The following is a 19,461-nucleotide window of genomic DNA, read 5'->3' as shown; positions in this document are numbered from 1 at the left end:
ATAATAAAGTTCTTTCACAACCATATATCAAATGTTTCTGGCCCCACTCATCAAAAACAGGATCTTACTCACTCAAAAGCAAGTAAAGGCTCATTCTGTAAAGACGTGCAACCCCCCACTTGACGTCACTGCTGGTTTGCCTGCGACTGCTCACCTGTCTGAAAGGCAGCCGGGTGCTCTCCAGAGCAGAGCACGCGATGGTCTCGGCAGCAGAGGCAGCCGCCTCTGTCCCGTTACTGCTCTGTTGAGGTCTGCACCCCATTTAGCGCAGAGCAGCCCTTTGTCTTCAGGCAGAAGGGGACCTGTTCATAAATAGCGACACCGCACAGCCTGGGAAGGGGCTGGGTGTCCAAGGGCCTGGTCTGTTAGGTCTAGATTTCCAGCCCTTAGACAAGAAAGGTCTTTCCAAGGAATACCTTAAATAAACGGTGATTTTGAATAGACAGGGTTTTCCCATGTGAACTGAGAACCCTGTTCTTACTCTTTGTTGTCAGGTTCCACTTCACTGTACTGGTCCATTAACAGGAACACACATGAGGCTGGTGTGCCCAGCCATCCATGCACGCCCTTTCCTATCCTTTGAAGCTTGTTATGGGACTGGACCATCAAAGTTAGGTACCCATCAAAAATATATTTGAAGGGGCTCACGGAGGAGTTACCGGAAGATTATAGATTTTCACATAGTTGTTCCTGAAACCAGCTGCACATGGGTTCATTCTTTTTTTTTAAACAGTATGTAAATATACTACTATTTTAAACCTGACCTCATGCAAAGTTTCAGTATTGCATATTACAGGTGACTGTTGAGTACCCATCAGCTCCTGCGTATCTTCTGTGTTGAGGTAAATCAGCAGGAGTTTACTCGACACCTGTGTTATTTCACTGATACTGGAGACTGCAGTGTTCTGTAAACATACTAGTATTTGGAAGTACGAGAAGGTAACAGAATGGAAATTACTGACTTCATTAACAAACGCTACAATATAGATCTCCAACAAACTGTGACAACCTTGCATCACCCACTGGTCAGTCTACAAAGAGCAACCAGGCTCTGAATACCGTCCTTACGGCTTCCCAGGTACCGCTTTTCTGCACAAGAGCTGGTTGCCACTACATGGAGAGATCTCTGCAGCACCTTACAGGAGATTGTACACAGAATACTTCCTCTTTGAGTGCCATTTTCCTCTAGAGTTCCTTCACTTCCAGAAAGACTATTTTATTTTTTTTCAGATGGAGAGAAGGAAAGAAAGATAGGTTTCTAAAACTCCAGTAATAACAATTTGGGTATTCATGGTCATCGCTGTATAAGAGGTCTACCACAACAGGAAAAATGATGTTTTTGCAGTTATGTTGTGTATAACTTCCTGACACTTCTCTCAGAATGAGCTATTCCAAGATCAGACATTCCTTCACAGCTCAGACCTATATTTATGCTGACAGATGTTGTAGTTCCTATTTGGAGTTAGTCTTACAGGCCTACAGAGGAATTCCCGGTTTGTTTGTGAATAAAGCAGGCAATAAAAAATTTAGCAAATGCCTTTGATTGAAGATACAATTTATTTCAGCCTGGGGATTCTTCTTAGAGGTATTTGCAGACCTCCTAGCATCTGAAATCAGTAAATGTATATACACAGGTGACAGTTTTGGATTCTATTAAAATATTATGATAGGATGATTATTTTAGAGACACTGAGACAGACTTGGAAAATGTTTTGCTAAACTATGGTAAATGCTGTTCTTAAATTGGTACAGTTAGGGGAAAGGAAGTGGCTGGCGATAGCTTATTTGAGAAAGGAGAGTTTTCTAGAACAGCATTAGCTCCAGCCTCCAGTGGTTTTGGGTTTCTTTTCTTGCCCCCTTTTTTTTTAAGCGTATGTGTGGGCTGGAGAGGAAGAAACAATGGGGGGGGGGGTGTGGAAGAGAGGAGCTGATCTGAGAACATGATGCCAAAGTGAAGGAGTAATGTAAATGAGACCAAAGGAGAAAGGGAAAAAAAGCAGTCCTTCAACAGTGGATATTTTTGTTCTCTTATCCTCTCGAGCTGAAATGAAATGTGTATGTGGAATAAGAAAAATGATCTGTTATTTTGCCTGAAAATTCAGAGCTTTAATTGCCAAACAATAGTCATTACTTTGCCTTGACACAGGGCGCTTTGTCAAATACCACAGCTCAGCCTTACTGATGGCACAGTTCCAACATGATTCCATGTGAAGCCGTTTTCTTTATCCTTGTTTTAATTGTTGAAGATCATTTATAACAGATACTGAACAGCACAGCCACAAGTACAAAGAATTTTTCATAGACTGAAATAAACCATCCTACAGTACTTTAATCATCTTGATTTATATTTTCTTCCCTTAAAATCCTCATTTTGAGCTTTTATTTTAACTTATATTCCATAACCTTTCGTCACTGGCCCTGTCCAAATACATCTTGTTGCTATGGGCAATGAAATAAGGGGTCATAGGAGAGGTGGTGTGCTGCAGTAGAATTAACTTATTTCTGGCTTGGGGAATGCTAACCTTGACCTTAGGTTCTGCTGACAACACTGTAGTCGTCAACCAGGTGACCAAAAGGCTAACTGGGGGCTCACTTTGTGTGCGCCTCCCAAAGTGAAAAGGACACCATTACTGTCTTATTGTTACCATGGGGCATCTACGATGAGTATTAAAGGTGCTTGGAAGGTCTGGCTACTTTACTTCACTGCTTTAGGGGCTGAAATAATCTCTTGACTTACAATAGGTTTAGGAGACATGGTGTGTATGTAACATTACTTTGTCCCAGAACACCAGAGGAACTCTACCATGCAGTAATCTTCCTATACTTACTGTTACTGTTCCCTTTTATTTTGCATCATAGCGACATTTTGATTTTGGCAATGCTTAGACTTTTGGCCTCTACGTCTTTGAATGCTGAAGGACTACATTTATTTATGTAGTGGTTTTGTACCAAATAAACACTAATTGTTCGGTATTATAGTGTACTAAAGTTTGGACCCAGAAGCATATAATTTATATAATGCTTGGGAAATTAACTGCTATAGATTGTTTTTTCCTGCTGTTTTGGGATCATGCTTGCTAAATCACTTCCCTTCAGAAATTCCTGTTAGAAAACAGCCTGTACAGACTGTACCAACCACAGTATCAACTGACTTTAAGTTTAATGTAGAGTCCTTCTATAAATTAAAGCAGGCTCAGTAATTATTCTACTCATTCATGAAAACAAAAGACATCCCCTATCGGAAAAGCTAACTGATATAATCACAGCTGTAAGTGAATGTAAATAAGATTTAATTTTATCTATTATCTGAAAAAGCTTTCTGCTGGTAACAAAAATGATTACCATAGTCCACTAGCTTTTTCTTTGAATCGTGATAATTTAACTTAATTAATGGCCTTGGCATCTGGAAAAGTGTATGGAAGGATATATCAGAATTGCTTGGATACAATCTCTTAAAATAACTTTCTCTTTTTTAAATCAGTATATAGTCACTGTTAGCCACAAGTGTTTTCTGAGCTTTTTGATGGTAGCAAACAGATCCCAGAAACGTTACTGTACAAGAAGTATGAGCGTCACTTTTGTTTGTGCCGAAGAGCAATGAGAATGCAGAAGGGGAATTGCAGGGAGCTGCGTTAAGTGCCCGGGCTCCGCTGCCTGTTCCACCTGAGAGCAGCAGGCAATATTCTGCAGCAGCAGCTGATCATTTTTCCTGGCCATGTGGCCTTATTTTTTCTGGCAGGCACAATGGGTTGTATGCCCAGGGCTCCACCGCTCACTTGCAACTGCACTAAGGTATCACAGCAGACTAACCAGTTACAACACATCTGGAAAGTAATCCACATATGTAGCGCTGGAATTCTGCTTGGGTTTGTTTCTGACTATTCCAAGACACCTTTACTGTATAGCTTCTCGTCTAACGACACCAAGAAGCACTTTAGGCATTTATCTAAAAAGAGAAGACAATTTTGACACAAATATGTTGACTATAAAGCATCCCTGAAACAAGTCCAGGCAGCTGTATATATTCTGTACGTAGAATGGAAAACACATTAGGAGGATTTTGACTAGAGGACTCAATATTATGCAAAGCATACCAAAACCGACACATTCCTTTTTTTTTTTTTCCTTCTCCAGTATAGCAGAACAGTAACCTCTTGAAACTATAAAGTAATATACTTAAAATCAGTCCCATTAAATTACTTTTTAAACCATAGATTTCTCTGTCTAAGATGCGGAAAGATAAATACGTTAGATCATTCTATAGATGAGATTTAAGCCAGGCAATCTTTCATGAGCATTCCTTGCCTAAGAAGATAACAGTATAATTTATCAAGGCTTTTGCTTGGTTATCTGGCTGGGTTCTTTTTTGTACTTGAAAACCTCGTGCACCAAAGCTCAAGCTATTCAGATCAATATCTACATTAAATACAGTATCTTCATAAGAGGGAAATATTTGTGCTTCCTTCATCTGAGATGCTTCATGTTTTATACAAAATTTTCAGTATATCAGTATTTAATATGCCTTGCTGCATGATCTGTTGTACCCACTGAGCCTGTCCAGCAGTCAAAAAAACCACCACCACCTTCCACACAAAATAAAGACCAAGCTGTAAGGAGGCACAGTACAGAGACGATCATCCATGCTGACAGATTAGCAAACAGTTAGTACAAAGCTGGTGTTCATTTCTTTGTGCAACAGACTGGGCCAGAAACAAAGAAACTTCTCATGTATTCATTGTCTGTACTGTGCTGGCCCATTCCTGGCAATACGTACCTACTCCACTCCGGAGTGGAGTATCTTTTGCCAGCGGTAGCTCCAGGCTTGTCTGTCACCGCCCAAAAAACGTCTCCCTTCCTTTGAGTCCAAACTCCAGTCAGTTCATAAAATAAGCTATGTTTGTTTCTCTTGTTTCTGGTGCCACTCATTGTTGCCTATACATCATTAAAATGTTTTTAGGTGCAACATTTTCCATATTTGTAAACTGTTCCTCCCATAAAATAACTTGGAAATAATAGTGAAATCACATGATGACTTTGATTTTATTAGTAGTGCTTTACTATCAATGGCTGGAAAATTCTTACGATGTTGAAACAGTGTAAGGCAAGGCTAAAGAAAGGTAAGATGTACGCTGGTCCCTCATCAAGAGGGACCCTCCTGGGTACCGCAGAATATCAACAGACAACCAGAAGAAAATACCATACCTCAATTGAGGAGTTGAAAATACTATGTTTAGATTTTCATGGAAATCAGCATCTGTTCCTGTGGTGCATAAAAACAGCGGCTCATTTTGAGAAATGTGTTAAAGCCAGCTGTTGAGACTTCACTATTATCGTTACAAAACCAGTTGGTAAAGATGGACTGATCTGCAAAGGCAGGATCAAACGTCACTGCACTACCTTCCTAGCAGCCAAAAAAGCTCCTCTCCAATTTTTTACTTATAACATCTGTTTTATCTTTATCTTTGTTAAGAAAAAGCTTTGCTAATGGGCATCTTGCAACGGCTTACATCCGTCGGTAAAATGGGACTCCAAATTAATTTTGAAGCAAGATTTAACATTAGAAATGCAATCATAGGAGAACTGAATAGCAAAACACTTTGAAATTCACTTCAGTTTGTTCCCACTCCTTCTCAAGAGCAAGGGAAATTTGTTCCTGCTTCTCCTTTCCTGCTCCTATTTTTAGAACTAGAATGAGAAAGACATGATCTGGCAGCTGTGCCCCATTTAAATTAAGAAATATCAGGTTCAGAAGTATTTACTAGATGGAATTGAATGGTTATAAATGACATTTCTATTCCATTTTTTTTCTCTTTCTAGTTTAAATTTCAAGAATGTCAGTTACCAGTTCTGTGACTGTGCTAGACTTGTACTGTTTTTCAAAACAAATCATATCTATGATGGGATAAGTACAGACATAAAAAGTTGTTGTTTTTTTTTAAATTGTCTGTTTTTGCAACACAAGCATCTTAGAAACTGTGTGCAGGCTGTGTTAAAGTTAGACATACACCCAAAACATGAGGATGTGCATTACAAATGCAAATTATAAAATTTGGCTGTGTATAGCAGGTGAAAAAACCCACCTGCTTAACCTGCACATGCCAACAGGCTGCTGCTAATTTTGTGTATGTTTGTGGGGGGTGAACATCTTCAACGTTGATCTCTTGGGCACAAGCCTGCTGCTTCATAGCTGGCACTGGTACAGGCTGGCTCTAAGGTTTGGTAAGACCCGGGCTAAAGGCAAGCAGCATGTCCCAAGCCCTCCAGCTAATAACGAGCCACGAGGCAGAACAGGCAATTAGGATGGCACTTACTTGGGGTATTTACACGGGGAAACCCCAGCAGGGCTGGGGTTCCGGGAGGATGCGGTGGTGCCAAAAGGAAGGGGTCCTTGGGCATCCCTTGCCCGAGATGGGTAACGGCCAGCAGCAGCACAGCTTTCTGTCCCAGCTCCCCCGGGCCCGCCGCAGCCTCCACGCTGCAGAGGGAGGTCAGAGCACAGCGAACCTGACGCTGGGGATGAGGAAGCACCGAGGGACTGCATGGAATAAGCAAGTAGGCTAAAAGCTCTAATCTCGGGGTTTAATTTAACTCCAGTATACAGAGTAATTTAGGGACTCGTGTTTACCTGCGACACATAGGGAGGTGCTGTTTAACTGCTGAGGGGGATGCAGTATTTTTGTGAGCTTTCTCTTGAAGTGTGGATTCTAGGGACGATGTGCAAGGTACAGTACAGTACCTTTCCCTCTGCTCCCCTGCGTGATGTTCCGATCCTGTAGGACAAGGTCTTTATGTCCGATGCCTTTTATAGCAGTAAAGATAGCATGTGCTACTCATATTGCTGCATTTCAAGGTCTAATGCCACAAATAGTGTTCTGTGTTGCCTAATAAATACACAATTATCGTTGGAAATGGTAACTATTATAAGTAATCTCTAGTTTAAGGCCTGGCATTTCAAAACCTTCATTTCACATTTTGTAACATTCGTAAACCAAAATGGAGACTCAGTTAAGCAAGTCAAAATGATTCAAGAAACATTATTTCTGTTTGGTTAAAATGTTGTCTCTGATGACAACTTGCTGCAATCTAATTTGATTGCTTACTTTATCTTTGTGCATAGCAAATGGTGATAAATATCTTTCAGTATAAATGAAAATATTCTCAGTAGTGTTTTTCCAAAACCCCACATCATCTGTTTCTGCTCAGTATTTAACAAATTGTCACAGTTCATTTTAACAAATGATCCTGGAAGAGCAGCACTGGGTGAGACTTCCAGCAGTCACGTTTTAAAACAAAAATCCTTATAAACAGCATAAACTTAATGCTTTTCTATTTGCTACATCTGGACCAGGCCACTGTTCAGAAAGCCTCTCTACACAGGAAAACCAGTTCAGCGTGTGTTTGAATGATATCCTGACTCAAGGCTAAAATCTCTCTCAATTATTTATACCCTGTAGCAGAAAGAAGCAGTCTAGGCTTCTGCTGGCAGATCAATCACTGGCAGGCCTGGCCAGACAAAAATGATCTCAGAGAACAATGAGCTCCACTTGCTTCTTGCTGCCTGATTCTTGAAGCTGCATACACATTTATGAAAATATACTACAAACCTGGTATTTATCTCCTAGGTATTTCCGTAGGCTTTTCCCACGTTTCAGTCTTCACAACGCTCTTCCAAACTTTTCTATCATCTTTACCAGCTTTCTCAAGAAATGAGAGCAGCCCTCTCAAGCAGCCTCCTCGTCTGTCATATTAGGCACCGTGTACTTGGGATTCTACTCTTTTGATATTTTCCTTGGAAGGTTGTAATAAAGTTACTCCAGATTTATTCCTTTTTTTTTTTTTTTTTTTTGGTAAAATACTCTTGAATAAATGGATACTATTCTTATTATTGGTAGCAATTTGGTAAACGAGTAGTAACAGTGTATCCTACTGTTTTATTGTTTTGCATTGGGCTGCGTCTTACTTAAAAAATCTGAAAGAGGAAGTGGGATTGTTATTTTTTCCCCAAAAATAACCTTAAAATTTACCCAAATATAGGCAAGCAAGAATCTTAGCAAACCAAATTCTTATAATACATGTTCATTTGATTTAGTTTTATTTAAAAAATTTAAAACGCTTCCATCCTTAAGCATAGTAAATTCAGTCAGGAAATTGCATTGGCAGGGAGCTATGAAAAATGGCAGATGTTGCAAATGAAAATTGGTGCTGACATCAAACTCTTTTGGCTAGTATCACATCAGGAGGGAAAGCCCTGAACACGTGAAAAATTATATAAGGGCTTTAACAAGTACTTACGTGACCTGCAGAATGCAGAGATATCAGACTGGAAACTGCAATGTTTGACCGATGTCCAGATCTAGGCTGAGGTTCTACAGGAATTCAAATCTGTGGCCGTATCGTGGGCTAAAAAAATGAAGTTTGGCAGTCCAACCTTTCTGTAGTTGTTCTGAACGAGGTTTCTACCAGCACACATCAGGCAGAAACTTAGGGAAATGCATATGTGCTCCAACGAAACCAGCTTCATTTGCGTCTGAACCCAGGCTGGGTCTGTTCACGTCTCTGAAGCCCCTAAAGACGCAGAAGGTTTGTTTTGGCATTTCCAAACCTTTCTTTTGTTGCCGAGCATTTGTTGAAATTGGAAATCTAAATGTTTTTGGCTAGTGATAATTGCACATTTGGAGAGAATCATATAAACAGATTGGTTAGCAGTGGGAGCCCAGTGTTGGAACTACCAAGGGGTTTTAATAGCTACAGCTTTCTGTGGGAGGAGATGTGTTAGCTACAACCCCATGGGACGATTTTAAAGGTCTTTTCCAACCTAAACGACTCTATGATTTGATGTAAGAATAACTTTCTCTTTTCTTAATAGCCTCAGAGCTCTGGGCATATACAATCACAAACCACGCTGTTTATTAGGTACCAACCTACCACGTACATTAACTTCTCAGTTCAGATCAGGACTATACTTTTAAAGCGCACCTCCATTTTTAACTTCAGATTGCTGTTGTTACATGGCAAGGTTTAAGAACTGAGTGTAAGACTAGACCTGTGCTTCCCAGCACGCCTCCCTGGAGCCCTCCCCTGACACCGTCCGTTGGCCTGTGCCTGGGAGACACGACGTTTCTGCTGATTCTGCCCACTCGGTAGCCTGTGCGCTCACAAGCTTCAGTGGTGAGAAGAATACGAATAGAAGAAGGGGTCCCTGTCTCTTCACCACCTCAAATCCTTCTATCCCTTTGGTATATGGAAAAGTCCGCTGGGGGCAAATTCACATTCCTGCCCAGATGGGATCACATGGGGAGTGAGGGAACAGTGGGGTGACAGCCGAGAAGAAAGAGAACACACCCCTGGTCTTCGCAGTCTCACCTGCTGACTCCTGTCCAGCAGATGTAGTGCTGGTGTGGTCTGTAGTAACTCGGCAACTACTTTTGGCACCAGCGTTGTGAAAGATTAAAATCTTACGTGTCTGCAGAATTCAATATTAAATTATTTCACAAACATATTTCTAAAACTAAGGGCCAAGACGTGTTGGCTTACGTTCTTTTCTGTCCTCCAGGTAGAGGAGATTATGCAATACATAAAACCCCAGTCCTGCTACAAGAGACATGCTTTTGAGCCAAGGACCTCTATGTCCCTTTTTAGGACATGCCAACACATTTCTGAACTTAGGAAATAATCATAATTTATGGCTCTGTTGATAACAATCTCTTCCAGAGAGGGTGAGAAAATGAAGCTTATAGATCAGCTTCCCCCGCAAGTCTTAACTTAATGCTTTATTTGTATGTCATCTTGTAAATACAAGAGGAAATTTATACCGAACAGTGGTCTAACCTAACTTCCATGGGAGCTTCTGCAGGTGCCAGGCCGATGGGACCTACCCCTTAACTACAGGTGTGCCAGCTACAGTGACCGCCTTTACCCTCATACCCTACTAATGTTTTAAAATATGGTATGGGCAGCCACATTCAGTAATTCTGCCCATTGCAACTAGTAGTTCTTTCCACTGCATCGATATTGTGATAAAATAAGCATCTTTTATCTTTTTATATTGATATTTTGAGTCAAGATTTGCCCATTGGCTATGCTTTCTCTCCATTAAAAGCAGAAGAGGTTTATCAGGGACATGAGGGGAGGTGACCGAGGTCAAAGCTGAGTGCTTTGTGAAAACCCAGTCCATTTTTATATTTGACAGCCAATAAAAAAACCCGAACCAAACAAAACACCTATTGTAAACATCACTATTTATTCAAAATATGCATATTACTTGCTATCAGTGTAATGGTTTGCACTTCTACAAACTTCTGTGCTTAGCTGATTAAAAGGAAAGTTTTTCTTGTGGCAAGGTAAAAATGCACTTGAACCAGTTACCTTATATGTTAATACACATTTTCTTATATCAGCAATGATAGAAATTGAACTCTCAGTTGGTACCTAAAGACAATAATCATTACATTGCCAGTTATTTCAAAAGTTACTGATTTTTTTAACTACCTTGGACATGAACGCACTTTTCGTTCGTTCTCTTCTCTAATAGAGAAACTGGGAAAGTTATTTCTTGACATGTACAACTGCAATGCTCTCAGATTGTTCATACCATTTTGGATTGGCCTGTAATCCATGCAAAACAGCTCCCAGATGAGATGAAGTTGGATTTTTATGAAATGTACCTTATTAGCCCAAAGGAAGGAGCCAATTATTTCAGATGAACTTAAGGGAGGTGTACTTATCTGTACTCAGGTAGGCAAAACCTTTTTACTTAGTTTCAGAACGTTGTCAGCAAAATTAACTTTCATAACAGCTCAAAGAAATACATTTTTAGCAAGAAATCTGTTGTGTTGAGATACCATGCAACCCTTTACAAAACCAGGTAAAACCAAAAAATACACCATGAAAAGAGAGGAACTAGTCACCTTCTCAAAATGCATTAGGAGTCTATATCTCTCTGTATCATAACTGGAAGACACAGGTGTTGTCCCAAAGAATTAGAAATGAGAAACAAATATGAAGTGCAGCTTACATCGTCTCTTTACTGAAGCAGTTAATACTGAACAACATTTCATTCACTGTCTCTTCTAGATACACGTTAGAGAGACATTTGTGCTTACCTGTCTTCTAGCATCTAGTACCTGCTTCTAAATACTACTATTAGATAGACAAGTTACAACATTGTGCTAGGGATGGGTAGACCTGGGCTACTCCTACGTTATATTTTGTTAATATCCTTTGTACTTTTGCTAGCAGATTATTGGGATATTTGATTTTAGACCAGCAAATGTTTATGACTGATTTATTCATGAATGATTCCACTAACTTCAGAGGGGCTAATTGAATTAGATGAAGATAGATGCAGGGGACCTGAACAGCTTAGGTTTTCTTATGAAGATTTTGCATACTTTTATACATCTTTAGGGAATCATAGGGTTCTTTTTTCAGAAAGACAGCTCAGGCTGAAGAAGGCAAACCATTTATCTCACTACGGACGGTCTGCACCTTGTTTCTGAGGGAGTTGCTTGGCGCTACCTAGGAGCTGGTGCTGCTGAACGTCGTCTCTAGTATTTTGTTGTAAGTTTACCATCATAGCTGCAGTGAGAGATGCAGGGCTTATAGGTGGGCTGAGTTTTGAAACAAAGCATTTCAAAATTACAACTTTGTGGTTTCTTTTTTAACTTTTCAAAGTTACAGCAGCAATGTCCTTTTTTGGTATATTTTGAGGCTTGTGTTATTCATATAAAATTGATTATAAGATATCAAGGAATAGAAACTTATGGGGTTTTACTGTATGTTTTTGAGAATTACTTAGGTCCAGTTGAGCGAACCGTAGAGATTCTTACACATTTTGCATGACAAATTGTAGATAAACCCACATGATTTAAGTATTATGTACCTCATACTCAGAGGACAAGGTTTTTTTAAATTGCTATTATATGAAACAGGCTAATGTCTGCAGATTAACATCTGCAACCTCACAGTAGATTTTCTGAGTATCATACCTCTGGAAAAAATTGTAGAAATTAATATTACAATAAATGCCTTGTGCTGCTCTAAGTAATGACTGGAAGGACACATGAGATTTACCCTCTCCCCCATCTGTCACAACTCAAAGCACAGATGAGGTAAACCATGTCATCTCTGCAGATATTTAGAAAAGGCTGGCAGAAATTTTTAGAAAGTTATTCCCTCCAAGCTGTGCATTTAGGTGAGTCATTTGTTCCCTTCAAATTCACTTTACTCAGGGAAGCCAAGTGCCTAAGTATTTCTGGCACCGATGGAATAATCATCTGCAGTATCATTTTTTTCCCACATGGGAAGTACATTTACTCTCTAATGGGGAACTGAAACAAGGTTGTCAGCATTCTGACTGTTGGCAACACAGAACAAATAGGAAACACTTCAAGGGAAATATTTACAAAAATAGTGTACACAGAAGACATAAGAAGCTTTCATAATACGAATGAATTCTTGAAAGTAATAATCTATTTCTTACCAACACTCATGAGTAGGGAGTCAAATTTAGTTGGATTAGGAAACACTTGTTAAGAATGTTTCATTAATTAATGCAGGTAATTGTGCACTGCAAGTATAATGATGAGCTGTGTATGTATTGTATATGCAGAACCTATGTCCGGTAACACAGGTGACAATAAATACTAGTGAAATTTTTCGCAGGAATTAATGGTTGAAACAACATTAACTCATGCTGGAAGTCTAAAATACACGATACTTTCTGCATCTGCCGGTTATTTCAGCATCACTTACTACCCCGCTCACCTACTTTACAGCAGTGGTGGTGTTGCAGGGCTTTTCAGGTTAGCAGCTGGGCACTTCACATCTCCCAGCCGAATACTGTTGCTGCAGACAGCTGATAAAAAGAAATTCTTAATTTAAGGAAAAATAAAAATAAAAATAAATCTTGATGCCTTGATTGCTCGTGGCAAATAAAGAATCCTCATTTACAGACATAAAATATAGGAAAAGGACCGGACAAAGCAAAAAGTTACCACAAGTGCCATTTTTCTCTCCTTTTCTCATAGATCTCTCAATAGAAAAAAAGCCCATGTAATGGGCTTAATTTTCAGCGCCATTTATTTTAAAAGTATGCATTCTGAGAGTTGTGTTGTGCCAGGGAAGACCACCATTGCATCGCAGCTGAACCCCTCCTGGATACATAGCTGTATCTGTTTACTCTACATTAGCATTTACACAACACAGCAAATACTGGGACAAAGAAAAAGTCACTCTGCTTGGTGCCTGCCTGAAACCAGGACAGGATCCGGTATGATACCCAACAGTGCAGGTATTTAAATTCCAACACAGCGCTTTCTATCCCACTTTTTCGTAAAATGAAAATCTGTGTTTGGATTTTGGCAGTCTGACTCCTTTGTTTCTGAAATCACAGACTTTAATGGAAACATAAAGTTGATACACAAAACAACAGCCGGAAACAGCTAAATTGGATTGTAAGTGACAGGAGCAAGCTTTGGTAGAACTGGATTATTTAGAATAACCATCACAACGCTAACAACGACTCACTCGGGATTTACATCCCAACAATTGTATCAAACAGAAAGTTATCTTTAACCATATTAGATTACAAATAAAGACAAAAAGGTAGTGCTGAACTTTTCCTCTTCCACATAGAACACGACCCACAGTTTGATCGTTCTTCCAAATATCAAGTCAGTGTTGTAAGCACATTTTTATATTTCACCTTAACAAATTCCGATGACATTTTCCTTGATATAGTCTCATTAACAGTAGAGTTTTAGACCAATTTTGCTGTGCAAGTGTTGTTTAGACATGACTTTCAAGGTAATAGGTTTATTTGGTATTACGGCAGTGTCCTGTGCATGGCAGTGTATCCAATTTGGAGCCGAGAGGACTCCTCTAACCCACTGAATATGAATGCAAACAAAATCTCTTCAGTCAAATTCAATCTGAAAAAATCCTGTACGGTCTATTTTGAACTCATAAGAGGAATTATGATAGTACAAGATTTAACATTAGTAAGATGTAGGTGATGGAAAGTAAATTATGTCAGATGAACACTCTCGATTGCCATCAGTCTATACAGCTTATCTTGTATCAAATTTATCTCCATTGTGCTAAAGGTAAGAGAAGTTAAGACTAATAAAACAAATTCTCTTAAGACAAGACAATACATTTTACAAGACTTCAAATGTTGAATCTCAAGTCCTCTATTGAGTTACTTAATGTTTGCTTCCAAACCAAGACACAGGTTTCGTTAGTGCCAACATCATCGTAACACTTCTCATTTGATAGCAAGCTCAGTAATTTGGGAGCCTGTTTCCCCCCTCCCTTCCATATATTGTTTGTGCTTCCTGCTTAGATCAAGTGGTCATATGCTAACAGCCACTATAAAAGTAGCAGTTCAAGTACATTTTCCCATCCAAAAAAGCTGCATCACAGGAGGTTTAGTCTAAAAAACAGCGAGAATAGACTGCGAGGCCATTTGCAGTAAGAAGTCGCCAAATGGAACCGTATGCAAAATGGCAATCTAGAAAGACGTACTGGAACCACAACTCTTATCCAGCTTGATATGTTATGTGAAAGGGGAGATCACAAATCCTAGTGTCCAGCATGAATAACACACTTTAGAAACTACCAATAAAAGGGTTTGCCAATTTAGAAGTTAGTTGTTGATCGTACAAAGAACGAGCCAATGGACTTTCCATTCTTTGCATCTTTGTTCCCCTCAGGAATCCATTACCTTTCACAAAGAAAATTTTAGCTATCAAACTTGTCCATAAATTTTGCCGCTGAGTGTGAAACCATCCAGTTAGCATATACACTATCATTTGCATATCTTGAAAACACAGAGTTAGTGCCATCGAATCTTGTGAGTGGAACGGGGCTCTCCTCAGGCCAGTTCGGGTATGACATGCCTAAAAATGAAAACAGATAATTTTTTCTGCACTGAAGAACCATAACTTCATGTGCAGACAGTAAGGCCCTTGGCAAAACTCCCTTCAATATTTTAAGCCAGTCCACTGGATTTTGTCCCAAATCAATTCATATAAATGATGTTTCGAAATCCTTGAAGCACAAATTCAGAAGTAGGCAAAAACCCTGAAAAAATAAAGTGCTTGCTTGATAAAAAATCGCATGTGTGTATGCACGTGTGCGTAATAAAAAGCTAATAGCTTTTTTATCATTTGATAAGCCTCCAACTTTCCGTAATTTTTGGTTTCAACAATCATGCAGCAGTATATTGCTTTGCAAGAGGAAGTTCTTGCTGTACAGGAAGTGCTCCAAGAATTAATAAACCTATTTGGGACAGGATCCAAAGTCTGTGCCAATGACTGAGAGTATTTCCATTTACTTAAATGGGCGTCTTTCCTTTGGCTTCAGTGAGGTTTTGGGGACAGTCTCGCCCCCTCACCAGGGATCCCCTGCTTAATTTCAGGAAATCCCAGGAGCACAACTGAGTAAAGCCCAACAAAGTCCTGAGCACTCTTGTCTTGATTCAGCATTTAAACGTGTATTTCAGGCATGCAATTACTTGTATTGAGTCCAGTAACTGCTTCTCGGTTTAGGCACAAGTGATCACCAAAATGGAAGCAGAGTGCTTAGCACCATGTTGATCCAGCTGCACAAGCAGAGAATCGTACCAGGGTCAAGATTTTCAAAATGGAATTCTGATTTTGTTGCTTAATAAGCATTCAGCATCTGCCATCAACCTCGGTGGCAACTTTTTGTGTTACTGCATTCTTTGAACAATCTGGCCGCTAAGTGCCCCAAAGTGAACCTGAGTTGGGGGAACCTGTTAAAGAAAATCATAGCTAGGGTATAGATTAAAAAAAAAAGACCCAAAGCCATGTATTAATGGCAACTTTTAAACTACAAGATCCAACTTTTCAAAAGTCATACTGCTTGAAGGATGAAAAAAATGTATCTGTAATGTTAGTAAATATCTAAAACCATGTAGAATATTTAATCAGGAGACAAAATGTAGGAGTTTTGGCAAGAACCATTTTTACTGTCCATCTCACCATCACAATATGAAAGCATATGTTCTTTTTAAAAACACTTGCTACATCATTCAATCAAGGCTTAGTACTGACATTTTCATAATAAATCAAAGGACGTGAAAACAGCTGAGTGTATTTTGAAAATACCCACTGTTAATTCAATTTTCAAAAGACTTTACATGTTGATTTAGTCTGTATATAATACTTATATACAGTATTTTGACCTTTTGTATATAATACTTGGGTTTCAGTCTATGATACATTAAATAGACATTTCAGCTTATGGATCCAGAATGCATTAACAGCAGCTGAAATTTAGAAATACTTCTCGATAAATGAAAAATGTTGCAGATGGGTCTTATCATTGAGCTATGGCAAGAAACAGTATATATATATATTAAAAAAAAAAAAGTCTATTGCTTAAATTAGAGGTGCAGATTCTAACATACTTTAAATGTTCCTAGCTTTCCCCAACAGGATAGTTGAATTACTCATTAGCATTTTATATTTCCCCTGAGAATACTTCCCTGATTTTTTTTTCTTTTACTGTATGATATCTAGTCATTTTACTTATTTTCACATCCTTTTAAAAACGTTTATTTTAAACACAGCTGCAAAATGACTAAAGGATGATCCTGATGCAAACTTTGACATTTACCAAAAGAAAAAACAAACAAACAAAAAAACCCAAAAAAAGCTTCCAAGCAAATTTTGATTGGCTTCATTCAGACAAGAAACACTGTAATGGGGTTACAGAGTCTGAGAACAGTGCAGAAGAAAAATCATTTTTTTTTGTGTTGCTAGAATCTAGTAAATGCATGTGAAATTCTACCATAGAGTTTGTTTTCAATCCATGTGGAAGGGAGGGTTCGAGGGAGGGGAGCATTATTACAGTCCACGAGTGGTGTCTCCTCTTCTGAGAGCCCATCATCATAAAGTAAGGAATCAGACGGTGTGGAAGCTGCAAGATCTAAGTAGTCCTAAGGAGTGAACACAGAAAAGGCTGGGTTAACATAGGTGGCGGTGTTGCTGGTTGGGTATAAAGGCCTCACGTGCATCTTGTTTCTTCAAAACAAGTAACTACAGACCCCACTGCATTTCTCTTTTGATAGTACCTCTGGCACCTGAGCAGGCTTTCCCTTTCTGCGACCATAGCATCTTTGGAAGTATCCAATTTGGAATCATAGAAACATTTAGGTTGGAAAAGACCTTTGAGAACATCAGGTCCAACCATTAACCCAGCACTGCCAAGCCCACCACTAAACCATGTCCCCAGGCACCACATCTACAAGGTTTTTAGACACCCCCAGCAACGGTGACTCCACCACCTCCCCGGGCAGCCCGTTCCAGTGCCTGACCACCCTTTCGGTGAAGACATGTCCCCTCACACCCAATCTAACCCTCCCCTGGTGCCACCTGAGGCCGTTCCCTCCTGTCCTGTCCCTTGTTCCCTGGGAGCAGAGCCCGACCCCCCCTGCCTACAGCCCCTGTCAGGCAGCTGCAGGGAGCGATAAGGGCCCCCCCGAGCCCCCTCCTCTCCAGGCTGAGCCCCCCCAGCCCCTGCCCGGCTCTGGACACGCTCCAGCCCCTCTGCGTCCTTCTTGACACAAGGGGCACGAAGCTGAACACCATATTCAAGGTTGACATAAACACACTAGAGACATTAATACTTTCCTTACTTAATTCTGTACATCAGTAAAGTAACCAAGAAGTTAAAGGGCTGTTCTAACTGATTTGTTTGACCTTCACTTTGTTTTACCTCATACATATGTATGCCTGAAAAAAAAATATATAGAGATACATATGTGCACTTAAAGAGAAGGTACTCAGATCATCTAATCATTTTACAAAAGCTATTACATAATCATGTATAAAATTAGCCATGTAAATAGTGCCAAATAAAGTTTTTGCTGCTGCTGTTCTAAAATGAAGTATTTAGGTCAACCGTAATAATTCTTAGGTTTTCATCTATACTGATGAATTTTTTTGATGCAAAAACCAAATGTGAAGCATTTCCAACTAATCTAAAATATACTTTTTCCTTTCAAAGTGGCTTTTCCTTTGGAAATTTCCTTTGGAAAATTTTCATAAAAATAAAGTTAGCTGTTTTAATAAATTGAAAAATCTTCAGAATTTTTCAGACAGAAAGGCGGAAAGATTAACAACTAATTTGTCGAGCTTTATTTTGGATTATCTTTGATTTTAATTATGATGAAAATTACAGAAAACTTGCCAGCCTCTGTATTACAAGTCTGTCACTGAGCACGCAGACCATACGCATACTGATTCTCAGCAGCTATAAGTTAATGATTGACAAGTCAGAGTGATTTAATGTACAGCCTAGACCTTTCACTTTGCCCTTTTTAATTTAGAACTTACTTTGACATCCACATCCTGAACAAAATCATTCCCATTTATTACTTCTTGCACCCAGTGTAAATGCCATCACATTCTCAAGCCTGACAGTGGTTGCTTTATTTCCTCTGTTTTTCATTTGTAACTGCCCACCTTCACATAACTAGCAGGTTATTTTTTTATATATATTATGTATCTATGCACAAGTAGCTACATATACACTTTTATAAATGTATGCCACTTGGACTTATTTCTAGGCCTCAGCATCCATTCATTCAAACAAAGTCCATACAGGATTATAATAGTTTTGAAGTAACTGAGAACAGTGGAATCATACAGCTTTCATACCTCTGTTGCTGTCAACATATAATTAAATCAGATTCAAGAAAATGCTGCATTCTTCTAGTTCTAGGCTTCTTAGAGTTATTTATTCATGATTTCAGTTTAGGACTAACACTTCATTATTATTTTTTTTTTAATTTAAGAAAGCTAGAAAGATTAAGGATAACTCATCTGCATTTAGGGTTGAAGTCACCAAAGCCACTAAATGAAGTAACACTGCTTTCAAAAAGCTGGGTACATTTTGAAGAAACCAGATATGTAAATGCTTCAGAATTTGATGAAAAGTAAATTAATTTTCTTTTAAAAAAAAAATAAATCCTTATTTCTGTATATTCAAAGTCAGACGATCACAAAAACTTTCAAAAACTCATACTTTCCCACACTTACCCTACTCTTCACCATCATTTTCTCTAGCTCCTTGCTGATCTCAGCAAATGTTGGTCTTTTATCAGGTTCTTGCTTCCAACAGCGCAACATCAAGTTGTACCTGTGACCCACCACAAGGTGAAAAAAACCCCAACAGAATCGTTAGAAGTGGGTCGTGTTTCAAAAAATTTATAGCACCGAAGCTGAACTGTGGCATGAAAGCTATCCACAAGTACATCAATCTTTACGATATGTTCTCTTAAACATCCCCTTGAATCAACAACTGACATTCACAAGGATGGGCTGTTGCTTTCATGGGCCTTTATGAGTTCAAAGAATGATGCACTTGGCTGTCCTTGAAGGGCTGTAGCCTTAGGTTTCTTTCTTTATTTTCACTTTCTCAAAGGGCCAC

The 19,461-nt window shown here is 39.2% G+C and overlaps 1 protein-coding gene across 5 annotated transcripts in view; it reads right to left on the bottom strand.

Annotated features, from left to right (window-relative positions):
• Positions 1–5,443: 5,443 nt before the first annotated feature.
• Positions 5,444–19,461, bottom strand: part of RET (ret proto-oncogene) — a 200,944-nt gene continuing 186,926 nt past the window's right edge. For all 5 annotated transcript variants that reach the window (XM_080400872.1, XM_080400873.1, XM_080400875.1 and 2 more), the window contains 3 exons: positions 19,071–19,170; positions 16,819–16,966; positions 5,444–14,900 (listed from right to left, as the gene is read on the bottom strand). In XM_080400872.1, coding sequence (XP_080256998.1) covers positions 14,743–14,900; positions 16,819–16,966; positions 19,071–19,170 — 406 coding nt within the window. In that variant the 3' untranslated portion in view covers positions 5,444–14,742. The remainder of the gene's footprint in view (positions 14,901–16,818; positions 16,967–19,070; positions 19,171–19,461) is intronic.

This window comes from Falco punctatus, assembly GCF_963210335.1.
Source record: "Falco punctatus genome assembly, chromosome: 9".
NCBI lineage: Eukaryota > Metazoa > Chordata > Aves > Falconiformes > Falconidae > Falco > Falco punctatus.
This window is presented reverse-complemented; position numbering and strand designations above follow the sequence as displayed.